At 41.8% G+C, this 27,457-nt stretch overlaps 1 protein-coding gene across 2 annotated transcripts in view; it reads right to left on the reverse strand.

Moving 5' to 3' along the window:
• eys (eyes shut homolog) overlaps positions 1 to 27,457 on the reverse strand; it is a 181,098-nt gene that overhangs the window by 146,285 nt on the left and 7,356 nt on the right. For both annotated transcript variants that reach the window (XM_012816935.3, XM_031578529.2), the window contains exons 3-12: positions 26,671 to 26,787; positions 17,895 to 18,091; positions 16,579 to 16,715; positions 14,930 to 15,044; positions 13,517 to 13,676; positions 5,773 to 5,877; positions 4,690 to 4,829; positions 3,814 to 3,977; positions 2,829 to 3,082; positions 1,894 to 1,998 (exon numbers count right to left, since the gene is read on the reverse strand). In XM_012816935.3, the coding sequence (XP_012672389.2) occupies positions 1,894 to 1,998; positions 2,829 to 3,082; positions 3,814 to 3,977; positions 4,690 to 4,829; positions 5,773 to 5,877; positions 13,517 to 13,676; positions 14,930 to 15,044; positions 16,579 to 16,715; positions 17,895 to 18,091; positions 26,671 to 26,787 (1,494 nt within the window). The remainder of the gene's footprint in view (positions 1 to 1,893; positions 1,999 to 2,828; positions 3,083 to 3,813; positions 3,978 to 4,689; positions 4,830 to 5,772; positions 5,878 to 13,516; positions 13,677 to 14,929; positions 15,045 to 16,578; positions 16,716 to 17,894; positions 18,092 to 26,670; positions 26,788 to 27,457) is intronic.

Here is a 27,457-nt window from a genome sequence, read left to right on the forward strand (position 1 = left end):
CCTGATTTTCTCTGGGAAAACACACAAGAGACCTCCATCTATTCAAATAACCACGACAACAACAACAAAAAAAACAACCTTAGGTGCACTTCACAGAACTTGGCCTGTCTTTAACTGCCTTCATGAGGAACAGAGAGGATTACGCAGGAGGGCCATTGGCATGAAAAACAAATTCCACATCAAATGAATGAGCGACAGACTGACGGGGGAGTATGCTCTTCAGCAGCCATGGATTTCGTTTTCCTTGAATCGTGGGGGTCTGAAGGCTAGGTGCCCGTGACCGCGCATCCCTAAACCGTAGGCACTCGCTCGGAGACCGACGAGCAGACGTCACGGCCAGGCAGCAAACAAGAACCCGGCAGAAGCAGATGACATAGTGTAATTGATGGATCTGACACATTCATCCATCATATCGGATGGTGATCTACTCAGCGTTGTCATGAACCTCTCCTTGAGTGACCATGGAGTACCAGCAATCAGAACAGCACTGAGGCTCGGCACCAGGATGCTCGTGCCTTCACTCAAGGCTGTTCCACGTGTGCTGCATAAGCTGATCGTTTAAATTACGACTCACTCTGCAAGTGCCACGATCAATGCCCTGCACTGTCATCAGATGTTTTTCTGCACATGATGAATGCACGCTACAACATGTTGGGCTTTTTCATTTGTTGGGCAACATTTTGAGTGAGAATGGCAAGCTGCTGTACTAAACAGGCCTACCCCTGCACGTCCTCGCAGTATTTTCCACTCAGTGTGCTGCATTGTTGCACTCTAACGTAAACATATTGCAGGGGAACGCAAAAGTAACATGTTTATAACATAGTTATGTCAGCCTCATGGTGTATGATTCAAATGAAGTGGTGCCAAAGGCTTTAGGGTGAATGCATAAGAATCCTTAAGGAAGGTATAAAATGTTATGACAAAGGACCCAGGTCTTTAAAATGGCTCCATACTACATCTATCCCATCAGAGGTTATTACAAATTAAAGGTTTCTTATTCCTATTGCACAGAAAAATATGTTCCTTGACAGCTAACTGCTTACTTGAATCCTATTTGATCAGGCCCAACCTCTTACCACACTGTCAGAAAGCGTCCATCCAAATGACTAACTGGCACTTGGCTTTCCTCTTGGTAATTTTCATTAGCAAAAAGACGGAATTCATTTGGACAGGCTCATACGACCACTCATAGGCCACAGTATGTCATCCTGATTACCCACTGACGTTTAAGTAAGTTTTGCCCTTGCCAGGAAATCCACAAAATACAACTTATCTTGGCTCTTTCCGAAGCCGATGTCGTTATAAGAAATGTTGAAGTATGATTGTGAAAATTGGGTTAGCATCCCCTGTAACCTCTTTGGTGTAACATTTGTTCTCTCTCGGAGGTAAACATCACACATCACTTATCTGATTGAATTGCGGAGGGGGGCGCTAAAAAGATTACGCACACCTCAGTCCCCAAGTCTGCCCTCGAAATCATCGCAATAATGGAAGTTTTACTACCGAGGCGGTGGTCTGTATTTTCTCAGCGTGGCATCTGAGTCAGTGACAAGGGAGCAGGGGGAGTGTTGTTTGTGCACAGAGAATTTACGCTGATGTGTTTTTCATGTCTGTGTCCTCATTGGCCATGATATCATTAAGATGTTATTGAGAGCCTCTGCGGAGCATGTTTACTTAGATGAAGTGATATACACATCTGCATTCGGATGGGATGGATGTATGATGTGCCTCAGGCATCAGAGGAGATCCCCTCCCTCACAGCAAGACTATCGCTAGCGCATCCACTCACTGCTTACATTCTAGCACCTTGAACTTCAGCTGCTGACTCCTTTCAGGTTCTAAGAAAATGCATTCTATGTAATCTGACGGCATGTTAAACATTGTTGTACTTACCAATAGGACAAAAACAAGTAAAGCCATTGGTGAGATCCTTGCAAGAACCTCCATTCAAGCAGGGCCTAGACCAGCAGTCATTCACATTTTCTGAGCAGGTACTTCCTGTGACAAATATTCAAAATGCATTCAAAATCAGGATGTACATTAACATTTGCATTACATATAGTTAAACATTTGAGTGGTCTACTGGTTTCGCCTCAAACTGTTTTTGAGTGAAGGCCTAGACAAGATGAACTACAGTATATACATTTCATGACAAAGACAGCATGTTTCAAAGTATAATTAAAGGCACTTGAAAGAGTCGGAAGACAATAGCACTGTTGATGACACAGCTGTTGCTGCCGCCACAGTTGTCTGAGTAATCCATCTGCGTTTGCACATCTGCCCAAAGTGGCTACCGCACATCAAAGGACGTGCGACAGACACATGCCTAATGTCCCTTTCTACAGCAGTCTATAATTCACTAAGTCACGAGTTCACTCTTGAAAACACTGACAATCATCGTGAACACCTTCCCATCAGCATTGATACTGCTATCTGCTGGGACCGTCTTTTCACTGACTACATAAAAACACTGATAGGGTAGAAAGAGCCAGAGTATCTATACTGAATCAAACTAAAAAGATATATAGGTATATGTGCCTCTGGTATAGTTATTTATAAGTACATCACACATAGCTCTCAGTTCTAGCTGCACATACTGAACTACTAAAAAAAAAAGTATTGAAAAGAAAAGTATAGACTGAGTATTTAGCTTGTCAAAAAAGAAACAGTTGACTATTTCATTATTTTAAAATGGTTATTTACTTCTTGAATAAATCAATCCAAAAATGGTTTTCAAAAGTGACCACCTTCGTAACCATACACTATGAACCGAAATGGATAGATAACAGAGATGCACTGGGTAGCATGCACTGGAAAAACCAACCTACCTTCATAACCCGGAGCGCACAGGCACTGGTAACCATGTGCAGTTTCAATACAGGTGGCTCCGTTGGAGCAGGGGGAACTTCGACACTGGTTCACCCTCGTCTCACAGAATCTGCCCTCGTACCCCGGTGAGCATCGGCAGGTGTAGTTCTGCTCTTGGTCCAGACAGGTGCCGTGGTCCGAACACCGATTCCCAACACAATAGTCAATATCGACTTCACAGTAGGTGCCAGTGTAACCGGCAGGACAAAGACAGCTGGTGAAGTAAGGAACACAGGATGTTTTGATAAAAGAACATCGCCTTTAGACTAATCTTTATACGTTATACTTTCCTCCTCACTTGGTCAGAACCTTTAGTTTCATGATGGTATAGTTTGACTGGCTTGACAATGTGAGCTTGATGAATGTAGGCCTTCTAGAGCAGTATTTACACTACTTGCTTGGAAGGAATGATGGACAGAGTTGCTGCTATAGGGCATTTTCATAATGAGATGAAAATGTGATTTATTCAGGCACAATTTTCATACACCAAAACATCACGCTGTTTTGTCCAGTGATTTGCCATCATGCACAACAACACATGTCTGATGAGGGAAAGATTTTAGAGAACCATTTCAACCAGCAACCCAAACAGGACCTTCTAGCAATCATAACGACAAGATTAAATTATATTACCAATTGACCTACAGCTAGAGTTGTTTAAAATATATATATTTTATCGTGGCTTTGTTGTTACTGACTTTGAGTCATCTTAGTGTTTAAAATGTTTACAGTCACTTGCACCACTACAGATACAACAGTAAACACCAGCACCACCGAATGAACAACCCGGTTTAAAGCTCTGAACTGCTCAACAACCGTAATTCATTTCAATAAGGATTTTACCTCACCCAACCCAATTACCTAACCTAATTAACTCTCTTCAGGTCTAGTGGGAATCTACATATCATTCAAGGTCATCAAGAGTTCAATGAACTCAAGGTCTACCTGTAGCCGTTGACCTTGTCGACACATGTGGCTTCATTCTGGCACCAGTGTTGATTGCAGTCGTTGATGTTGACGAGGCAGTTGTGGCCTGCCCACCCGGGAGGACAAACACAACTGTAGCTGGTGGCATTGTTAAGAATACAGCGGCCTCCGTTGGCACAGGGCTGGTAGAAAAGCAATTCACAATATAAATATAGACAGACAGGGCTATAAAGCACAATAAGTATTCCGCACACAGAAAAATGTGTCTAATTGCCATAGCGTGAAAAATGATGAGAACAACAAGACTGGATTAGAAAATGGGGCTCAGTGTTAAAAAGGACTGTTGCAGGTATGTTATGTTTCACATTGGGAGAGCGATAAAGAACAATTACATCTCATCAAGTCTTTTACACACGACATGGTACAGTCACTCCCCTCCACCCCCAAACCCCCACGCCTCACAAAAAAGTGGCAGAACAATTTCTTTCCCCTGCTGTCTCACTGTTTGAGGTATGCGGGCCTTGAAGCCCCTTCAACGCAACATTCATCAACGCAAGGTAAACACAGTCAGGAGACGGGACCGTGCGATCGTTTACGGAAGGAATGCAATCTTTTTAAACCAGATGTTTTGAGACGGGGGGTGGGGTGGGTTTGGGGGGAGGGATGATGGCTGCACTACTTGGGACAATCTGTTAATGGGCCTCATTTGCATACAAAACCACCACATACTGATTAATGGTTACATTTCAAACCATTTAGAGGGGCAATTACAAAGAAAGCCAGATTAATACATCAACATGTTCATTCCATACTTGGCTGTAATTACTGTGCGATCCCTCCCCCACCCTTTGTGCGTTTCTGGCCAAAGGAGGGGAAAAAAAACTGCTGACGCACCTGTATGTGTTGGGGACACGGCGTGCGACACGTGTACCTTAACCCATCAGGTAAATCCAAACACACAGTCTTCGGGGGACATGTGGTATTTGGAAGAGCACAGGCATCTACATCCATCTCGCAACTCGCTCCAAAGAATCCTGCAGGGGGGGGATATGGGAAATGAGCATCAGCCACAGAGATAAACCTAAAGGTTGGAGGAATCGTAGTGGAAAAACAATGGGCGCCTGAGAAGTTTACACTGTGGATAAGTGGATTTACTGCAGCCCTGTTGCTGACTACCCAGCATGCATCTACAAAGGCCCACGTATGCCCAAGAACCTGAAGTACCTTTTACCAAACACTACCGCAAATAACCTTCAATTTTTTACAAAATAATTTTCCACAGCAGGTGATCATTTTAGAAAAGGACCCCCCAAAGAGGCTCTTTCTTTAAACCTACACAGGCCTTCGGGAGAAATTACATCAATTTATTTTCTTTTTCTTCATGAAATACAAAAGTGCATGTCTAATCCCACATGTGTGTATGCGTGTCACGATGAAAGACGGACAAATTTCACATTACTAGTTTCATTGTTCAATAAGAAGCCAACAGAGATTCTGTCCTTTCGCACTCATCTGCACTCTCACTCATGTGAGCTCCTGAATGGCTTAGGAGAGGGTAGAGTGTGTTTGTGTGTGTGTGATGGGGGGGGGCTGGGATTGCGTGCCATGCACTCATTGGACGGATGGGAGCAGCTGGCAGAGAAAACTGCATTTGCAAGCCTGCCAGAACACGCCAATCTCCTGGGTGGGACTTTCAGGTTGCATCAGTGAATGCAAATGCTGCCTCAGCTGGTCGAGAAGAATCAACAATTACAGGCGAATCATATTATTACAATGGCGTCTGATGGGAGAGTATTTCATAACACAATATTGACACAATCCTGCCGCACTAATGAGCTCTGGCAGAGAGGATGAGTGATCTGTTCGGCTGTCAGTCAGTGGAGACGGGGTTTTGTGCTGGGCTGGGTGCTGAGGCTGTATGCTGTAGGGGCCCAATCAATTGCACACGGAAGGATTTTGGAGAGCGGAGGACGGTACCTGGGGGACAAGTGCACCGGTAAGATCCCACCAAGTCGCTGCATGTTCCGTTGTGCCGGCAAGGGTTGGAATCGCACTCGTCTACTTCGGCCTCACAGTGTCTTCCTGCAAGACATACAGGAAACGAGCGGTTACTGTTTGACAAACACTCCCTTCAAGGCCTTCATAAAATACTTCTTTTAAACGACACTGACAGAACTATTTCTAATGTCTCAAAATTACCTCATAAAAATGTTCCCGTATAACCAGTTTCATTCAACATATCTAAAGCTGTCTGCTATTCTAAGTATAAACATCATTGTCCTGAGCAATAAACAATTACTTAATGATGTTTGGGATTTGTTTAGGGATTTGTTTTTTTTTATGGTGGAACTGTGCTGAAGTGCAGAAATGTACATTTCAGTGAAAGGTATATTTAAAAACGTTAGAATCTAATGGGAACGGATCTTTGAATTACTTCTCATGGTATCAGTTCTGCTCTTCTAAGAAAACATTGATTTTTTTTTCTTCAAGCCTACCCCAAACGGAGGCACTCTTAGACTACTTAGCTCAGCAACATGATTAATAGAATCCTCACAGTTCCAGCAGGTTGCTATTTAAACACACACTGACATACAAACACACACACCGCTACCACCACCAGCACACCCCACAGACATGTTGTGCTTTGCTGCTGGAAAGTGTAAACATTCATCAGAGTAAAAAATGGACAGACAGCAATCTGCAAAGACTTTCACTGGAACAAATTACCAGGGAGTTCTGTCAATAGCCTGACCTGCTCGCCGAGAGAAGTCTTCTTACAAAGAGGGCACAGAAAATACCACGCCCGATATAAAAATATATATTCTTACAAATCAAAACATATATCCTTGAGTGGCAAAAAAACCCGTCCTCAAAGGCGGCAAGGCCACAGGAGTAAAGCACTTCACAGGCTAGCTCTCTAATTTGGCAGCTGCCTCTGTTGATAGTTGCAAGGTGTGACTGACTTAGCTTAGGGGGAAGGATGATGAATGAGGAGGAAGATTGGGGGAAATGAACATGAAAAGGTCAGGAAGCAAAGTCAGAATTAGGAGGTCAGGCAACGTCAGGCAAAGTAAGGAGAGATGAGCCCACGTGTAGGGTTGTGGCAAGGGGGGTGGGGGTGGGGTGGGGGGTACAAGGATGGAGGAAAAGACAAAGAGAAGTAATTGGACATGTGAATAGGAAACTAGATCTGGAAGAAAGTGACAGACTGCTATCTCTGTGTCTACTAGGAACAGTATCTATCTATATCCAGGCTTTTATCCACTCATCAACTGGGTCATTCTATCTATCTACCCACTCTACCATCTTATCTACCCCTCTATTCATTTTCAGCTGACTTGCCTATACATATAATTACAATTGATGGGAGTTGATTGCAATGTGTACATAAAAATAGTGAAATGATTTGAGAACAGTATACCAAAAGAAGGCATGAGTTTGTGGAATTTGTCCAATGTACATTTAATGTACACTGCTAGTTACCCAGCATGAATTGCCCCCGGCAACCTGTGTTCAACTGGAGTATTGATCAGGCTTTCTTCATATGCCATAATCTTTAAGTTAGCACTAAAGCCCTGTTTCTGCTGGACCAAGCAGATTTGGAAAACAAAAAACACAAAGTGAGTTAAGGGATCCAAAGCATTATATCAAGCGAAACATTAGTAAAGTGGAATCTGTGTAAAGCCATGACTGCACAACAACATATGCAGTCAAAAAAAAAAAAGATGCCTCGTGTCAACAGCTCTATAGCTCAAAAAAGTACAGAAGCAAAAGCTTTAACTGATCAAATATGAAAGCGCACCGGGTACAATACATAGCATTCAACTCATCTGAGGGAATAACTCAGAAGCCATCTGTGTTATTTGTCGATGATATTTTCATATCGATACCTTGATTTCATCGCGATAGAAAAAAGAAGAGTGCTGCCTGCTTTTGGATTTCATCAGCTGTGCATCTCAAGGAAGGGTTCAGATAAGAAACGGGGTGGGCAAGGGGAAGGTGCAGATTAAAAAAGGCCTTTATCTGAGAAGGATCTGCCCTTCCTGAGATTTCACCTGGCTTCGTAGACACATATTGCTTTTTTAAAAGCATGTCATCATACTCCTTTGGCTGATTGCAATCGTATTCTTGACATTTCTCACTGACCTTAAGGACAGCCCTGCTTCTGTCAAAAACTCAGAGACGGAGTGGCCTTGAATAAGGAAAGTAAGTAGAGTAGGCTTAACTGCCAAAGCTACACTGCATTCAGGCCCAGTTGCATCAAATAAATCTATGCACTTGCATTGTAAATATGGGACTCATAAGTCTATGCCAATGTGCCAATGGAAAAATTAAAGAAAACTGTATGGGTAAACAGTAGCCTGACGATGTCATACTCATAATTCTAGTCAGAATATGAGTCTGATACCGCTCCGTTGGGCTGTAATTATGGGGCGTGTTTCAACCGAACCAGGGAAAAAAATGCCTCTTTGCTCAATTGGATATATCTAGAACCAATCAGAGCAACGTAGTATGACCATAACGTAGACCATGGGGCCAGCTGATACATTAAACTTTTACCGGATCCCGTAGGAAGGACGGCAAAAACATCTTTTCGATCGACAAATGCCTTGATCGCGTTTATCTGTTCCTCTTTCAAAATGAATGTGCTGTCAATGTCTTCTAAAACAGACTCGAATTTCCACATTTCAGCTCTCCAACGGCAGCCATGTTTGTTGAAAACGAATTCACCCCAAAAGCTCTTTGGTGACGTGGTTGATTACATTAGGGTTGATCATCTGTCCATCATCGTATAAAGCCCGCCCTGACAATTTGATTGGTCTATCTATCTCCTCACAGATTTTTGTGAGGAGATAGTTTCTCCCCAACGGAGCGACACCAGACCGAACTTCCCGACCAAAATGTTTGTGGGCGTGGCTAAGTTCGTCTGGCATCCAGGCTAGGTAAACAGTGCATAAATCGTTAATTTATCATTACACTAAAGATGGTCTCTCCCAAAAGATGTAAAATGCCTATACAATCATTTGTAATTCATCAGTAATTATGTTAATAAATTCACCAGCATTTGTGGGAAATATACAACTTACAACTTTATATGATTGCACTACAACAATATATCACTAGAAATGAAAGGGCCATTGGTTAGTTTCTCACAGAACACACTAATCAGTTTAGTGACATTCACTTAATACTTAAAATACTAATTGCCAGATTTCTGGAAAAAAAAGGCCTTCCTTCCTGCTTGGTGATAATTTGACATTTTTAGATGAAAAATGTGAATTAAAATTTGCCAAATTACTGTCAGCAGTTACAGGCCTGCACAGGTTTCACTCCTTGTAAATCTTCGGCTAGAATTTGATGCTAATGGAGCATAAATAGGTTAGGCCTAAACTAATTTATGTTATTCAGCTGGTGATTGATAGCTGAGAATCTCCATCTAAATGAGGGAGCTGAAGTTCTCATCCAGAATCGCCCTCTTGTATTTCCACCCACAATTACAAAGAGTGTGACTGAATCCTCCATTCCGTTTAAAATACCAAATCAATCTGAAAGTTGCACAAAAATAATTAGCATTGCTCACTTTCTATGCATGACTCATTCACTTGTTTGAAATTCGGTTCTAACATTGGGGGAAAGCTCACAATGAGGAATTACATCATTCACTGCAGATGGGTCCAAATACTCCAGCATGTGCACCTTTTTGTATCTCAAAGAAGATTTAGAAGCAAGAAATAAAACATTTCCTCATGTTTTATTCATTTTTGTTGTTCTCATTTTCATATCAAAACAGTTATAAAAGTAGCAAAGGAGGGCCTTTTTCTGAAAAAAATTGCCTGAGCAATCTGTTCTAAAGTGAGAAGTTTTTTTTCATCATTTAAGTGGCGCAATATCTTTAAGAACAGCCCAATTTTTATAAGCTATAAAAATAGCTTATCTGATCATCTGCCAGTATGTATGGTGGATGAATATGAAGCCCTGAACCACAGGCACATCATTATTATGATATGTATCTTGTTATTTCAGTTATAAAGTCGTTATGTCAAGATAGTTTCTCGTTATTTCAAGACATTATGTCATAATTTCAAGATATTGTCTAGTTATTTCAAGATACTAAGTCATAATTTCAAGATATTGTCTAGTTATTTCAAGATACTAAGTCATAATTTTAAGATAATATATTTTGTCTTAATTTCAAGATACTATATCATTATTTCAAGATATTCTCATATTTTTTCAAGATAATATCTCATTATTTTGACATATTAAGTTAGTCATATTGACATAGTAAGTGGGAAAATGATTAGCAATTTGTTTAGCTATATTTATCATTTATAGTACAGTTTCCCCAACTGACCTCAGAGCAGACAGGAGAGCCACCGATGATGTCGTTGCAACGACAGCTCAATCAAAAATCATTTAAATAGGCTAGCTTCATTCAGGGAATATCATTAAAGGAGATTTATTGATCAAGCAATTTTCAAGCTTTCTGTTCTTGACTGAGCATACCCCTCTTATTTAAAATAATTAACACAGTGTACCAATAACAAAGGTATAACTCAAATCAAGCCATCTGGTGAGGTTGCAGTCACTGGCCTGAAAATGGGCTTGATCAAATATTCTTTTCTTCCTCTAATAATCATGGATATGGGACGTCATTTAAATAAAGCACTTTGATGAAACTGAACTTACATGGCCGGGTAAATCAAGAAGACAGACAGTTCACGCAAAACAGCAGAGAGAACAATCGCTCCTCACAATAAACAGTTTTGTTGTTCTGCTAATAATGCTGTGTTGTGTGTATCAACACAGAGTCATTAATTATTGTAAGGGATCACAGCAGTCAGACAGTGGCAGTGTGTTTTCATGTCTTGTAATTACTTCAATAACATCTAGTGTAATTACCCAAACAGTTTTTGGTTCTCATCTTATTCTGGTCAGTTTCTTCCCAAATGAACACATTATACTGTATGTCTGACTCAAACAATCAGCACTCCAGCAGAATGCCTCGTGTTGTTCATGCTCTCAAGATTTACTGATGAAATGCTGCCTAACCTCCACAAGCCCTTCACTTTTGAGACATTATGAGGCAAATCGCAGGATAATCCACTTAGAAAAGCAATGTGCAGAGGGGAGTGACGGGAAGGGCTTGCCTTGGGGCTGCAATAGTAATTTGGATAGAACAGAGGCTCTGGCCTCAGCAGATGGCAAACAGGAGAAAAATTGCATCAAATGTAAATTGGTGGTGAGCAAACTACCATCAGTATGAAAACAGTATAAGTCATAATATGCATCGGATGCTTTGTTGTGCATCTTCTCAACCAGAAAAGTGCAAAAAAAAGCACAATGTACTTCATTATCCAGTGCATTGGGACTAAGTGTACAAAACGTGGATCAGTCTTGCACGTTTGAACTGCACTCTAAATGTGGAACACTCATGTGTAACAAGTGGGAAATACTCTTGACCTTTCTGACCTCTGCTGCTTTTGTTGTTTGAAGATACTTACTTACACAAGACTATGGGAATTTCTCATGTTCAACTTGAAATCCCTAATGTGTCCTTTACTGCATCCTTAATTCTGATGTTTTTCTGTCTTCTATTTTCAGAATTGTATCTATTTTTTTTTTTCGTTTAACATCTGCCATAAGCTCCAGGCCCACGTTGATTGGTTTAAAGGAATTTAAATGGGAGTCATTATCCTCAAATAAGAGCACTATGATGGCATCACTGTACCTTTGTGTTCTGTACATCAGCAAACAACCCTGCAACAACATCTGACATTATCCATTATAAAGTAACTCAGAGATGGAAGTCTGTCTTGTGATGTATACATCAACTTTCTTTTCCTATAAAATAACCACTTTTATTCGCAGTTGAGTTAGAGCCCTTACATACTACCCAACAATCAGCCTGATTTTTCTGCCTGACAATCAATGAGGTAACTTTGCAACCAGCGCCCATAGACTCCTATTCAGTAAATAGACCCTATCACCGCTTAGCTCTTCACAGCTTATCAAGGGCAGACACTTTTGTCACTGTCACCCAATCCCTTTCCACCTCGACCTCTCATACGTTGGTTGTTGTGAGTCTGTAACTGCTGCCAATGCTTGAGGAGTTGTGTGTTTCCCCTGTGACACATAATAAATTCTCAACAAATGACAAATGAGGAACATCTAATCACTCACACATTCAGCGCCATGTAATGACCCACCATCTCGTAAATTTGCATGTATGAAGGTATTAAGGTACAATGTAATTTAATATGTAGACACTGCTTACACTGCATACTGCATACTGCATACTGCATACTGTTACATCTCATACACTTAATACATGTTTTGAGAAGCACAATGAAGCATGTCCACACCTGCAATTAGGTACAAAAACCCTAGAAACATCTGATCCTATGTGTGTTCTCTGTAAACAGATATTATGCGGCCTTAATTAAACAGAGGCAATTAAAACAAAACAAAGACCTGAAGGTCAGTGCTGTGCAGTGCGAACCACACAGACTAGCGCTATGTCTGGTGCTCCCTGACTACCTGTCTGTCCACAAATAATGAATGGATGAGCAATATTTTAAAGACAGAAATACTCTTAGTTGGCCCTAAAGCCAAAAGAGGTGCACTTTCTAAAAGGCTTGGAAATCTGGGTCATCAGAATAAAGTGGAAGTAATATGTTTGGGTGTAGTTTAGACTGATTTAAGTTTTAAATCCCCCATAAGCCAGGTGACCAAAACAGCTTTCTTCCACCTAAGAAATATTGCCAAAGTACACCCGTTTTTTAACTCAACTTGATGCTGAAGCGAAAGATGAGGAAGCTAATTTAAGCTTTTATCTCAAGTAGACTGGGGTACTGTAATGCTCTGTTTACAGGTCTACGGCTAATTCAGATCTATGCTGCTTGACTTTTAATGAAAACAAGGAAGACAGCGCACATTGCTCCTCCTCTACTGCACTGGCTCCCTGTATCTTTTAAAATTGATTTTAAAGTCCTTCTACTTGTATACAAAGCTCTTAACAGTTTAACACCCACTTACATCGATGAGTTCCTGTTGTCTGATGTCCCTTAACTTAGGTCCTCTACAGCAAGTCGCCGGCATGTGGGTCAGACCCATGTCATACAAACCTCACTCCCTAATCTTTTATGAGAATCACAGTACCAAGCGCTGATTGTGTAGCAAGTGAAGATTCAATAGAAAACATGGAATTCTTCATAACGAGCACCATGCCAGGCTTTGACCATGCTGACCTCTCCCTGCAGGTTTAACTGATCAGTGTGTGACACAGCGGGCATCATAGCATCAAGTCATGGCATAATTATAAGATATGCAGACAGTGTTTATGGGATTCCTTTGATAGATGTTTAGATTTGAATGAAAAACAGCTGCATGGAAAGCTTTCTAAACAGCAAATTGGGGGGAGAACTTTCAGACTACAAAGACACCCAGGGGCTTCATTTCACAAAGTTAACAAATATAAAGTAATTTTCGTAATGAACTGCCTCTACGCAGTCCCAAGATTATGATGATGTGCCCACTCCCGCATAAATATTCATAAGCACTTGACTGACAGGTTGTGTGCTGTGTCTCGCGAGTGCCACTGAAATCTTATAATCTCGTAATCAACTTTAAGAAGAATAACAACACTTTTGACAGATGGGCAATTTATTCCACTAGCGCAACTTCCTGCTCAATATGGAGGACCGAAGTGGCTTCTCACCTGCGTAGCCGGGAGCACATTTGCAGGTGTAGCGTGGGGGGGCCGTAGGCTGGCTTATACTTATGCATGTGGCTCCGTTCTTGCAGCCCTCTGGATAAATCAGGCAGGCATTCTCCACATGCTGGCAAACCTCTCCTGTCCACCCGGGCGCGCAGAGACACTAACAGAACAGAAGGATGAAAACGAAAAATAAGAGATGGGACAACAGGGAGTCCGAGACGTTCCCACATGGAGATTCAGCGTCCCAGGGCCAACCGCCCGGCACTGGGAATCCTCACGAGGAAGTTCACCAAGTGATGTATGAGGCGTCGGCCAATTTATTCAGGATTGATGATTATGTTGTGACAGCGACAGGGAAAACAGACTTCCTGTTATCAACACCGCAAAGGTGTGCCATATTGGCAATTTGACAGGAAATGAAAGAAAAGACCTAATCATGACATTAAGGGTGATATTTCCAGAGACCAGTGGAGGTGACCCCAATAAGGATCCGTACAGCACTTCCTCATCAGGCTGTTGATGTCACTGTCCGCTATGGGTCGCTTTGACTACACAGACGATTCGCAAAAGAACACACGACAACCAAGGTGACACTAAGACAATATTGAAATGGAAGGTCATCACTGGGACCTGGACACAAAGACATAAATCATTTATATTCAACAGAGCAGAATAGATACCATCAACATTGTTATAAATGAACACACAGGTATCGACTGTCAGAGGCACAGCACATTTTTCACCTCCTGACATGGACTCCATTATTCGCTCAATACGTATTGTTTTACAAAATGGCTGCCCACATTAGGAGATGCAGTATCTGCATTTGGATCTGTACTCTTAATCACATTTTTTATCATCCTAACAGCAGTGGAAATTGGCATTGTTAGGCTGAATGGCAAACCTGGGGGGGGGGGGGGGTTGGTAGGGAACGTCATGGTTTCATTGTGCTGATGGTCCACATTGGAGGCAACATCACAAGCAAATCACTCATGTGGAGAAATAGCTGTTCATTTTAATCAACTGCCTCAACAGTATTTGCATGGCACTATCACAATTTCACTTTTACAGAATGATCCCTAATTTGTTCAAACAGGTGTCAACTGTATGCTCTTAACTATCTGAACAAGAACAACATACAGTACATCTATTGTTCAAACTTTTTTTTTGTTGAGTAAATGTAATTGAGGCTTGTCAACCAGGGGAGTTGAACGGAAATTCAATTATGCCATACTTTTTCTGAAACCTCTTCTAGTGGCCGTAATAACATCACAAATTGACTATTGTACTCCTCAAAACCAGGGTACAATTTTCTCATTAAACCTGGGCTCATGCAGTGTCTCATACTGTGCGTTATCAGACTTTTTTGTTTACAAGTATTTCATTAGTTTTTCTCTGTATTAGGTTACTTACATTATACCCGCCAATTAGGTTGAGGCACAATCCTTCATTCAGACAGTTAATACTGAGCAGCCTGCAGTAGTCAATTATTTCCTCACAGTTCTTCCCGGTAAACCCTCTGAGGCATCTGTGGAGAGAAACACCAGCATTGCTTTCAGTTCACCTCTCATCCAGTGCCCTGATAGGGCTGTGATGGGCATGTGGGGCTCAATGCCTGTGATCCAAACAGCCCCCCCCCCCCCCCCCCCCCCCCACACACACACACACACACACACACACATACACTAATGGGGTCCTCCAGCTGTGAGTGTTCCTAAAATATGGATGGCCATGGTGAAATAAAGACATAAAGACTTCAGCAAGCTGAAGTGTACTGTGTGATTTGGTAGGTATGTATATAAGAGATGGCCCTCCATCCCTTTTTTGTGGAAAATCTCCTCTTGTCTTTTTTTTTGAAGATATTTAACCAGGACAAGAGGGGAAGGGAAGCATACAAGATGTTCTAGATAGACCCTGCTGCTGCTACACCAAAAACAACATTCTTGGAGAAAGTTAGCAAAGACCTTGAAACTACCAAATTACAAACTTGGAACATATTAAATAGCATCTGGATTGTTGGTTCCAGAGTACAAGGTGAAATATACATACCCCTTTACTGTTTTGTAAAAGGGTCAAATGTAATGTAGTACACATCAACCTTTTTCGGACTATGCTTAAATGAGGGTGTGGGTAGGGGGGGTGGCAGGGATAGGGACACAGAGGGCAAAAAAAAAGAATGTCTCTTTCACTCTCAGCCAAGAACATATTTCCTCTGGGCACTGGGACTGTTTAAGCGATGTTATTGGGTCAGACCTACACATGATCCCCCGCATTATTAACATTGGTCCCGTATGACCAGTGGCAATTGCCTTTATCTGCTGCGCTCGCATAGACTCTGGCTGAGGAGCATGCTTCACTGATAATGCCGACAACACAGAGCCTTTTGTCTCAGGCCACTCTCTATCACATCCTAACGGTCGTGACTTTATCTTGCTTGGCGTTCACTTTTAATTCAACTTTTTTTTCTCCCTCAGCAACCTTTGGTCTTAACTGTCATTTGTTTAAAGAAACCCATTTAAATGTATTGATTTAGGTGGTCTACCATTCAAGCCTACCGATATATCCAGCAAGAGATAAGTGAAGCAATAACTCAAGAGGAAAAGCAGGGTCTCTAAAAATAAGCTTTTCTCGGTAAGGAGTAATAAAGCACCTTCTGGTATTATTATCTGCAGGAACAAGTTGAAAAGCTGTCACTTGAGTGGATACAGATATGCAGATGGAGTTCAGTCTCATATAGCGACAGCGTGAGAGGCCAAAGACAAATATCCAAATAGCAACAAAAAAAAAGATTTCATTTATTTCCATTTTTTTATCAGCTCTATTTAATCATGTGATAAAAAATGCCTCGGAAAGGAAAGCTGCAGTCACAAGTTTTGCATCATTTAAAGAGACGTTTTTTTATTTATTTATTTTTACGTAAAAATGATAAAACGCATCCAGCCTGAGGGAGTATATGGGTAATTGATTGCTGAAGCAAAAGCAAACCCCGCCAGGGCCCCGCTCTGCAAAGTTGGCTTCGGCTTTCAGCAATCAACTCTGGCAAGGCCCCCCATCTGCGTTACCTGCAGGTGTAATCGTCACCAAGGGATACACAGCTGCCGTTGTTGAGACAGGGAGAGGAGGCGCACGGCTGTCGCACCCTCCTGCATTGTCTGCGTACGCCTGCGGGGCCTCCCTCCTCACACACACACGCGGATGGCTGGACAAGGAGGAGAAGAGGATAGAGAGGAGGAGAAAAAACGTTAACATGAGTCAGTTTGATGGAAAGGGAAAGGGGGGAGGGAGGGAGAGGAATACACTAGCATACTGGGCAGTCAGGGAGAGAGGAGAAAGGTAGTGAGAAAGAGAGTTCACGGTAAGATACGCTTCATCACTGACTAATGTTTAATCACAGGCTGCCAGGTTTTGAGGTTTAAAAAAAAAAAACACTGACAGCCTCGGTGCATTTGAGAGGAAATGGAGACAGAAGTTTGGTGGGATACAAACTTGTGGAATAAAGGAAGAGACAGCAAGCTAACACGCAGACTAAATCCTAAAATAGAGAGAGACAGGTCATTAGCAGGCTTTACACATAGTCCCTGTTTACTAACTGATCTTGACAACAATAATATTTCTGATTCAGGCTCCCCAGGAATCAGGAAAATAATGAAAGTGCAATGCAGGAGAGGTAGCAAGATGAAAATCCATGATGACATTAAAGTTGGTGCACTTTTTTTTTTTGTGGGGGGGGGGGGGGGTTGTTGTGAGGGGTGAAAAGCATTTCTATTTTCATAGCGCCGAAATCTTTCAGAGAGAATCTCAGACAAGCCCAATTAATGTCAAGCAGATCAATTAGCGTGTCCAGTCTGACTGCCCTCGCTCTCTCAGGCAACTATCACATCCCCTATCATACCTCATGAGAAACCCCGTTATGGCTAAGCCCATGTGGCTAATCCTGCCATAAAAGAGAACAAAGGTCACAAAAAAAAAATTAATTAATTATTGTATTTTTCTATTTTCCCATTCCTAGCCCCATTCACAGCAGGAAAAGAACGACCACTCTTCTGAGGATCCTGATTAAAAAAGCCCATTCCAGAGCAACAATTTATCGGGCACGGCTGAAACGGAAAATTGGGACAGACATCTAATGCCCGAGAGCTTTCTGTAATAACATTTTTGATATAGTGCTTAAATATGTGCTGGCCTCAACCAGGGCCTATCAATTAAAACAAATGCCACCTCCATCTCCCTATCAAAACAGAATGGTAACCTTCAAAATGACACCACTTGATCTGTCTCAGAGATCGCGCATCAATTTGCATGTGACATTTTTCTATTAATCGTTTTCTCCAAGATTGTGAGTGGTGGAGGGGGTGGGGGTGGGGGTGACAGCACTCACGTGTTCCTCATCAGAGCACGGCGGCTCGGCTTGACATCCGTATGAGACGCAAGTGCTGTTCAACTCTGTGTCACAGTGCGGACCCACAAACGCTTCTGGGCAGGAGCAGGTATATCCTTCAGCAGTCTCTGTGCACTTCCCACTATTTTTGCATGGGTTGGACAAACATGGAGTCCTCCTCACGTCACAAAGAGAACCTGAAATGGAGAGAATAACAGCATTTTAGTAGAAAGGCTACGAAAGGCCCGGATAGCGTTGTCAGAGCACCTGCAGTGAAACTGACTGACATCCTGACAGTTACTCGTCTTTACAAAACATGAGGAAACATTCAAGAGAGATAAATGATTGACTTAACCAGACAGCATTCATACCACTTATAGCTAGGGGACATTCTGATTTAGTACAAAGGGTTCTGTCATGGTAGTGTGCTTGTTTGATACAAAAACAGGCGAATGGTGTTATGTTCAAAGCACAATGCTGTGTGTCTCACAGCAACTTACGGCAGTGACATGGGCATTGTGCATTGAGAGAAGAGAAAAACAGGAACTTCAGTGTATGGTAAGATGAAAGTGTGATATTGACAAGGGAGGAACAAAAAACACTTAGAGATCAACTGATTTGGTTGCTGCTTCCATTCGACTCAAAAGGAATTGTAAAGTGTCTTTGAAATGAGCAAATGTGCAATTATGCATGAACAGATGAGCTAGACACGTGAGTGACAACATTCCCTTTCCTGAGATTCTAGAACCACATCTACATACACAACTAGGTCAACACAATGAACTCATATAATACAGTTGTACAGTTTTAGCAGCAGAAATTTCAGCGCTCGAAGAACCTCACTTTGTCACAGTTCACACACATTCACAATGACATAATTAACAGCAATCTTAGAATTTTCAAACACCGCACGGAGCGTGTCCTTTATAATGGGGGGATATCAGCCCATTTTTTATGGAGATAAAAAAACTGAATAAAGAGTGGCTATTCTTTTAAACCATCTAGAGTAGGAATTCCTTGGAAAAATATACTTCATATCAAACTGATATGATTTGAAAGCAAATTGCTAAGATTAGTATTCCATCATTAAAATAACATTTGTCTATTCCACAGCCATCCAGGGACCTCCACATCAAACATGCATTCAGTAACAGCGAGATTTAACGAACTAAACCCTTCAGGGGCAAGTTTACAGCTTGTCTGGAAAACAATTAAAGCGTTTCGCTTTCCCTTATTCTGCCTAATTTCATCATCTGCCCTTTTCTGTGGACCACGCATGCTGATCCCTTCCCCCAACTACCAAGGGAGCTATCAGCGCCAACATGACAGTATTTTTAATCAATTATTCAAGTGAGCTTTAAGAAGTCATTTGGATCTTCAGTAGAAACGACATTGTCCTAAGAGTAGAGAGCACTGTAGAAATCCGAGCTGGAACATCACAGGCCATTAATAATTTTTTGCCATGTCATTTTTACGCATTTGCTCAATTATTCAGAGACATGTGCTGAAGCTGAGATACATACTGTACGTTACTTACACATGACCAGTCAGTATGGCTGGCTACAGTGAGCGTGATCTACTTAACCCCAGAGCAAGCCCTCCCTAAAACAGCTTCAGCATATCGAGCTCAACTCAGCATTCACTGCAGCACAAACACAATGGACAGCACTGCTCTCCTCCTCCTCCTCCTCCTCCTCCTCCTCCTCCTCCTCCCGCTCCTGCTCCTCCCATGGACTTTACTGAGGACCAGGCGACCAAGAGAGCAAAGGCATCGAGGCGTGAGGAAGGACATCCTTGTAAGCAGACACTGTAAGGCATCTGCCATCCAGCAGCAGTCTGACACTTGCCCCTTGTGGGTTAAATTTAGCCGGCATGAGCAGCGCCGCAGGTTCAAGGTGAATGCAATTTGATTTTATTCCCGAGAGGGGTGTTTCATTTTTGTGTTCTTCAGCAGGTGCTAACTCATTTATCTTTCTCTGTGACTTTTTTCTTAGCATATTCCGCTATGCTAATCCCCTGATGATTCAAGTTCCCTTGTTCCAGGCACTCCCCCCAAAGTTTTGGATGCATCACTGGCAGCATCTGCTGGTATATATACACACACATATATATCTTTGACTTGCAGGCAATGTCTTTTATATGTATAAAAGTAGCATCCATCTGTCTGGCTACATACTCGCTATTTTTGTTGAGTCTGTGAGTCTGTGCCTTGGATTCACAGACCCTGATTACATTATTATATAAAAATTTGCTGTTCAAATATTCAACCCAGAGCTCAGTAAGCCAACTGTGCCTCTACATGACATGCAAGGCTGATGAAGTTTGGTGGCAAATTTCCCAGATTAAGCTCAGCCATTTCTCAAAGAAAGCCACGCACTGATTAAACACTTTCAGCTGACTTCCCTTGACCCAGAAGTCATGCTTTTTACACGCAACTGTTAAGCAGCACAATCATGCGACACCAAATCAACAGATATGCACCCCCCCAACTCCAAATACCCTCATAGGAGCATTCCCCAGCCAAGCGTACAAACAAGTACACACACACACACACACACACACACACGCACACACACACACACACACACACACACACACACACACACACACACACACACACACACAATGAAAACACAGCCACCACTCAGATGTATTTTTAATATTTACCAAGAAAACCCACTGGGGTAAGTGAATTAAAAGCAAATCCCTCAAGGGTTGTGCCCTATTAAGTCTGTAATACCTTGCCATAAATCCCCCCACCCCAATTCTCCTGAGCAACTGCGCAGAGAGGGGGGGGGAGACGGCATCAAAGGAAAAAATCTCAATTGAAACATCCCCCTGGGTGCTCCTCATTATTATGAACCATCGGGCTCCGGCCTGTGCGGTCAGCCTGCACCAGGACAGCCGCTAACGTCCGAGTGATTAATGGCATGACGGCTATGGCAAAGTCAGAGCACCGCCGGCACCCACAGGAAAGGAGAGTAGGACGCCACGCCTTGGCTTTGTGCGTACAGTACGCCCATAGAGGTGCTCCACAAAAGTAACTAGCTAGTGAGCGTACAGGCTGCAGCAGAGCAAGGCCACTCTTGATTGGGCTCCAAGCACTAGAGAGCTGCCATCGGGTCCATCTGGGTCACGTCCATGATCTGAGAGGCAGATGACAGGCTAACAGCCGTGAAAATATGGACTGGGCTCTGAACAAACCATCTGAACAGATCTAAATAAATTGACATCATCCCCCTAAACTGTAAGCAAGCATTAGCTTGGACACAAGGTGAGTGACTGGTCAAGCCTAATGTTAGCAACACAAACTGGAGAATTAGAATTGAAAATGAAATCCAATGAAAGTCATCTGTTCAACCAGGACAATATGGACATTTGTTATGGTAAACCACAAACCATAATAATGCAAAATGGTCCCTGGCAATATTCAGAGGAATACACTAAAGCATTGGGGCCATCAAAAATATGGGAAAAAAACTCTAAATATTCCTTTTGTATATTACACTGTTTTGCACTAATTGCACACAGAACGTAATAAACATACAAATTACAATGATTCAAAATGCCAGAATAAGCAGCTTGAAAGCAGTTTGTTTATCATTTGTGCTCCCTGCGTAGCACTGCAATCAAACACGAGACCTATGGTGGAAGGCAGGCGGAGGTCAAATGCAAAATAAATTGCGCATCACCACACAATGGGCACTGCCCAGGCCACAGCACTTCCTCACTTCAGTGCAGATTTAGGTACACTGACTTACCCGGCTGAGCCTTCAGCACTGTTTCTATTGTGGGAAAACACCACACCACACCACCCCACACCACACCACACAACACGACACAGAAAAACACAGTTTACCTCGGGCAGAGTTTAGGCCTGATCTTTGGAGTCAAGCATTGCATTGTTTTCATACATCTTAACACAAAAACATGCCTAATTGATTATAATACACCCAAAGGCAAAGCTCAGGCCATGCAAGCATTAAAAGAACATTACGAAGCCTACATTGCACTGGTCATATCCCACACTTCTTTCAGTGCTGTTGCTAATACCACTCTAATAGCATAATTGCACTCATTACTGCACTGTTTACAGTGCATTAATGACCATGTCATTTGCACTATTCATATTTTGCACAGTCTGAACCTACACCTGTTCAAATAATGTTACTGTATATATTACCAACTGTACATATGTTGTTTATACTCTGCATATTTAGCCAAATGTACATATGCTCTTCATACTATACATACAACCTTACATTTGCACTCTATTCTCTAACACTGTCCACTTCTCCTCTGTATATACATATTTAAAATATTTATATAAATAATATTTGTATAATGTATCTATTCACTGTCCATCACTGTAAATATTGTAAGATATCACATCACTTATTCTGTAGTACTTACTTTCCTGCACTTCTGTAAATAACACTCTATCTTTGCACTTCTGGTTAGATCTCAGTGACCGTGGTTACATGGATTCGAATAACTGGCTTAGTCGGACTGAAATCGAATTATCCGTTTCATGTAAACACCTTTGTCCGACTATGTGCGGTCCGACTACGATCCGACTTACACCCCTGGATAACTCGATCCGATCCAGTTGATAGTTCGACTATTACGGCATGTAACGGTGAATTGGATAAGGAACTGGACTTTGCGTCTTTGCGCATGCTTGAGATCCCGCCGCCCTCCTCCCTCCCTCCCTGCCAGGTCGTGACCCGGAAGACGAAAGAGACGATAAGTTGTCTCCACTGTTCATACTAATGACACGTTTATTTATGAATATCCTGCAGACTGTCTCACAAGCTTATTCTTGTTGATTATGAACAAACATAACAGAAGAGGTCCGAAGATATGAGCACCTTAACAACCCCTCCTTAAAAACGTATAAGGACGTTCAAATTACGATACTTATGTGGTGCCACTTTGTTGACAAAAACGTTGACTGCGACTGTTTGGACAGAATGCGCTAATTCACCGAACAAATACTTTCATATTAATTTCCCACCACTTGTTAGTCATGTCATCCATTCATATCGATGTGAATCAATCAATACTAATACAACTTTAACTGTGATGTGTTTTTGTTTCATTTCACAACGTATTTACTGTATAATCAACGATAGCAGGTGCCCGCTTGTAAACAGTCCACATTTTATTTGCTTAAAACACACAGCAGTACTGTCAAATCAGAAAGCAAATCAGCTGTCAATCGGCTATTACCTGACCAAATACCTTTCAAACTCGGTGATAGTATTCACAACTAATTTGTTCTTCATTCTATCAAATATGATGAAGTGTGGTCCGCCAATGACCCGTAATGGTCCGCTACGGCCAAAAGTAAATTATTGCGACATTTCTAACATACAACTCAGAACGAAGAGAACACAGCCAGTAGTAGCCTAATCTAATAAAGAGTTGCCTAATCTATTAACAAGGTCATGGATTGGTGGCTTAAGACAGGAACTATGAAAAGAAAATTAAATGAGAAAGCCTCTGACACAGACAAGGAGAAAGTGGTTCAGCCTCATTGGGCATTATCTCGCCACGGAGTTGCATTCAAAACAGCGTGTTTTTCTCCCGCTGAGACAGCAAGATGATAACTAGGCTATATTCTGTGTTGTGTGACGTTGGATAATGACAGCTCTTAATTATGAAAAGTTGACTACTAGGATGGCTGTATTAATGCCAGTGGGCTAGCCTACTGTTGGTAGTGAAATACTGCGGTCGGTATGCGCATCATTGTGTTTTGTGATGTCTGTCTGAGTGTGTGATGGGAGTATGAGGCTGTGAGCAAACTATAGTTTGTAACATAACCAAGTCACGCATGGAGCAGGGTTCTAGATGCCTTGCCTTGCGCATTGTCATATCTATAACTAGCCTACTGGTACGTACAAAAGGAGAGCCCACCCGCGAAAATCATGTGTGCGCTAACAATTGTCTGGCGCCAGGTCTTGGGTAGGAGGCATGTTGTTCCGGGGATATTTAGTTAAATGGTCCGCAAATTTTTTTTTATTGGCTAAGTGGTCCTTGGTCTGAAAAAGTTTGAGAAACACTGCTTTATAGACAATAACGATCATACACTCCCATTGCACTCAAACAACCACACTCAAACGAGGAGATATTGTATCAATTAGCCTATTAAGTATTGTAGTACAGAGTTCAACGTTACAGCAACATAACTTTGCTCCGGTCGCTAAATCTGATATATCCGTGTGCATCATCGCTCTCGCTCTCTCTCTGCCACACTCACCCTGTAACCTACGTGTTTAAACTTTATACATTATAGAAGCAAGACCATTATATTGTAACAAATCACGGAAGCGTGGTATATTTGTTATGGCTTTTTATTAAACACTAAAACACAACACACTGTCAAAATGGCACGGGCTTTATGCCCTGGTGCAAGTTACCACGAACAGACTGTGCTACCGTCACCCACCTGTATAACCTCTGTTCCAACACAGAACAACGACATGTACTTAGAACGGTAAGGAACATATAGGGAACATCGTTGAGCGCTAATGCATCACATAGAGTATAACAGTATGCGCCCGCCGCACGGCATTATGGGGCGACTATGCCGGCAAGTTACAATATTAACATTAGATGGGGGACCGGGATGAAAATGTGACCTGGAATCATAGTGCGAAAATAGACCTGTCAGAGAAGGAACACCTGGCGATTCTCTCGCCTTTTATGTTTCATCTTTGAATAATGTAACTTATAAACACGTCGGCCGGCAGAAACAAACAAACAACGGGATGGACAACCCAAGAGGCAACACTCATTTCTGGACCGATGAACAGACGCGATTCATGCTCAATCAACTGTTGTGTTGCTGTTGGTAGCATAGACATATAGTATATGTCTATGGTTGGTAGTGGTGAAGAGGTCAAGCGGAAACGGCTGTATCACCACTAGTTGTAATGAAAACAGCGCCACCAATCGTATCGGATATGACATGCTTTCGGCCAATGATTCGATTTATTCACTGCCATGTATATTGGGATAATAGCAGTTGCCCCAAAAGATAGCATAGTCTGACTAAGCAAAGATTCGAATTATACCATCATGTAAACACACTGATTGGCTTTGTACTAGGGGTGTAAAGATTAACCGATACGTATCGATATCCGTTTTTAGCGTGTAAGATACGACTACATCGATGCGTAAAGTCCTGTATCGGTATTAAAATGACATGAACCGGTCTTTGCCCGATTTAAAAGTTATGAATCGGTTCAAAAGCGTTTGTCTCTCCGTTTTTTGCTACGCAAAACACAAAACACTCACTGACCTGTTGCATTTGATCTCAGTCAGAACAATGACAGCCTCTCATTGGCCAAAGCCCGCATAGCATAAACCAATCAGGCTGTATTCTCACAAATAACGCCAAGACCAGAGAATGACAGATTACAACTAGCTACGCTAGTCATTTCAATCATAGACATGTCTATGATTTCAATGGCCAATGCTATGCTAGCTACCCTATCCATTTCAATGGCCTATGCTATGCTGGCTACTTTAGCCAAGGAAGATAAATCGTTGTTGATTGCGTCAGACATCCTCGGATTTAAATAATTATAATAATAATAAATAGGAGAATATTTGTATCATTAACAATTATGTTTAACATTTATAGTCATGATTCCGAGACCGAGCCATCATGATGTCCTAACATAAATAAAAGCACTTTATTGTAACGTGCCGGCATAGTCGCCCCATAATGCCGTGCGGCGGGCGCATACTTTTCTCTATGTGATGCACTAGTGCTCAACGATGTTCCCTAACAATGTTCCTTACTGTTCTAATTGCATGTCGTTGTTCTGTGTTGGGACGGAGTTTATACAGGTGTGTGACGGTAGCACAGTCTGTTCGTGATAACTTGTACCAGGGCATAAAGCCCGTGCCATTTCGACATTGTGTTGTTTTTAGTGTTTAATAAAAAGCCATAACAAATATTCCGCACTTCCGTGATTTGTTACAATATGAACACTGCAAATGGCAGTGAATAAATAAATAAGCACAATATGAACACTGCAAATGGCAGTGAATAAATAATTAAGCACTAAACTCAATCGCGTGGATATAGACATAGTGGAATAGAATGGACACATCTACATTCTGCAACAGTAGGCTACCTCCACCTCTTCCCTGGTGAAATTAGGTCTGGGTTTACTGGTGCTTGCTTTGAAATGATTTTGATCAGTCTCTGAAGTTGCTTTCGCGTTGCCTGTGGAGTGTGCACATGTTGCAATAGCATGCTCTTATAAGGAGCTGGCGGGGCGTTTCTGTATGCAAGTTCAGGTGCATGAGAAAGCGCTTTCAATTAAGAACACATTTCCAGGCGTTCATAAATCCAGCGGAGATCTTTTCTGAGGTTGGTAAGAATATATTTACTAAGACACTTAAGAAAATGTTCGAGAATGAGGTCCATTGTTTCCTCACAACTCAGTGTTTTCAATTATTGAACTGCATCACATCGCATCGAATCGCATCGCATCGAATCGCATCGTATCGAATCGTATCGAATCGCACTGAATCGTTTTTATCAACATGCATCTTTTCTTGTATCGTATCGTGCCCATGTATCGAGATACGAATCGGATCATCTTTGTCATGAGAGATTTACACCCCTACTTTGTACCCATACTCTGCACAATGACAAAAAAGTTGAGTCTAATCTAATCTAATGTAATCTAATCTAATAACTATCAGGGAATAATGAAATGTTTCTTGCTCAAGATGCCATGAAGTTTCAACCAACCTGAATACCCTGGATGACAGTCACATTTCAAGGAAGCTGGTGTCCCTTGTACACACAGTCCGTTTAGGCATTGTTTGTTGCAATTTTCTTTTCCAATGATTTCAGAGCAGTTAATCCCTAGAGTCAACAAAACAACAAACTTGTCAACAATAATTAGGACAATGAAATAAAAATGAATGACAGCTGATGACAAAGAGGGACTCATACTTTTGGGTAAAATCAACACTCTATTATTCATCGCAGCTCTGGGACTGATATCATGTTACTATTGTGGGGGGAAAAAAACATGAACTTCACAAACTACTGAAAACAGTAGTTTGTGTTTTCATACATTACAAATTCAGTGCAGATTTGCACTGCCATTCAAGTGGCAAAAGCAAGTTTTTCCTGTCAAAGACTATGAGGACAGGGAGTCAGGTTAGGCGCTTTGTAAGCAGAAATAAGAGTGCATGACTAAAATCAAATTTGCAATGTAAACCACTGGAGACAACTGCTGCACTGCAGCTGTGGATGGCGTAGCATACTAACGCCGCCTACATTTACATGCAAAGTCAATAAATAATACTCAGTCTATATGTCAGGTCTATACATCATGATTTTCAGAGTGAGAGTTGAACAGTGTTTAAATGGTATAATACAATAGTTTTAAGTTGTTATTGACATTGCAAGGTACAAATTAAATAAATAAATCAGGTGGGGAGAGAGAGAGGGAAAAAAACAACATAAAATATATAAAGCAATTAGGAATCCTTTCAGGTGGCACAGAAAACCATTCCAGGAATAATTA

The sequence above is a fragment of the Clupea harengus genome, chromosome 13 (genome assembly GCF_900700415.2).
Source record: "Clupea harengus chromosome 13, Ch_v2.0.2, whole genome shotgun sequence".
In the NCBI taxonomy this organism is placed as follows: domain Eukaryota; kingdom Metazoa; phylum Chordata; class Actinopteri; order Clupeiformes; family Clupeidae; genus Clupea; species Clupea harengus.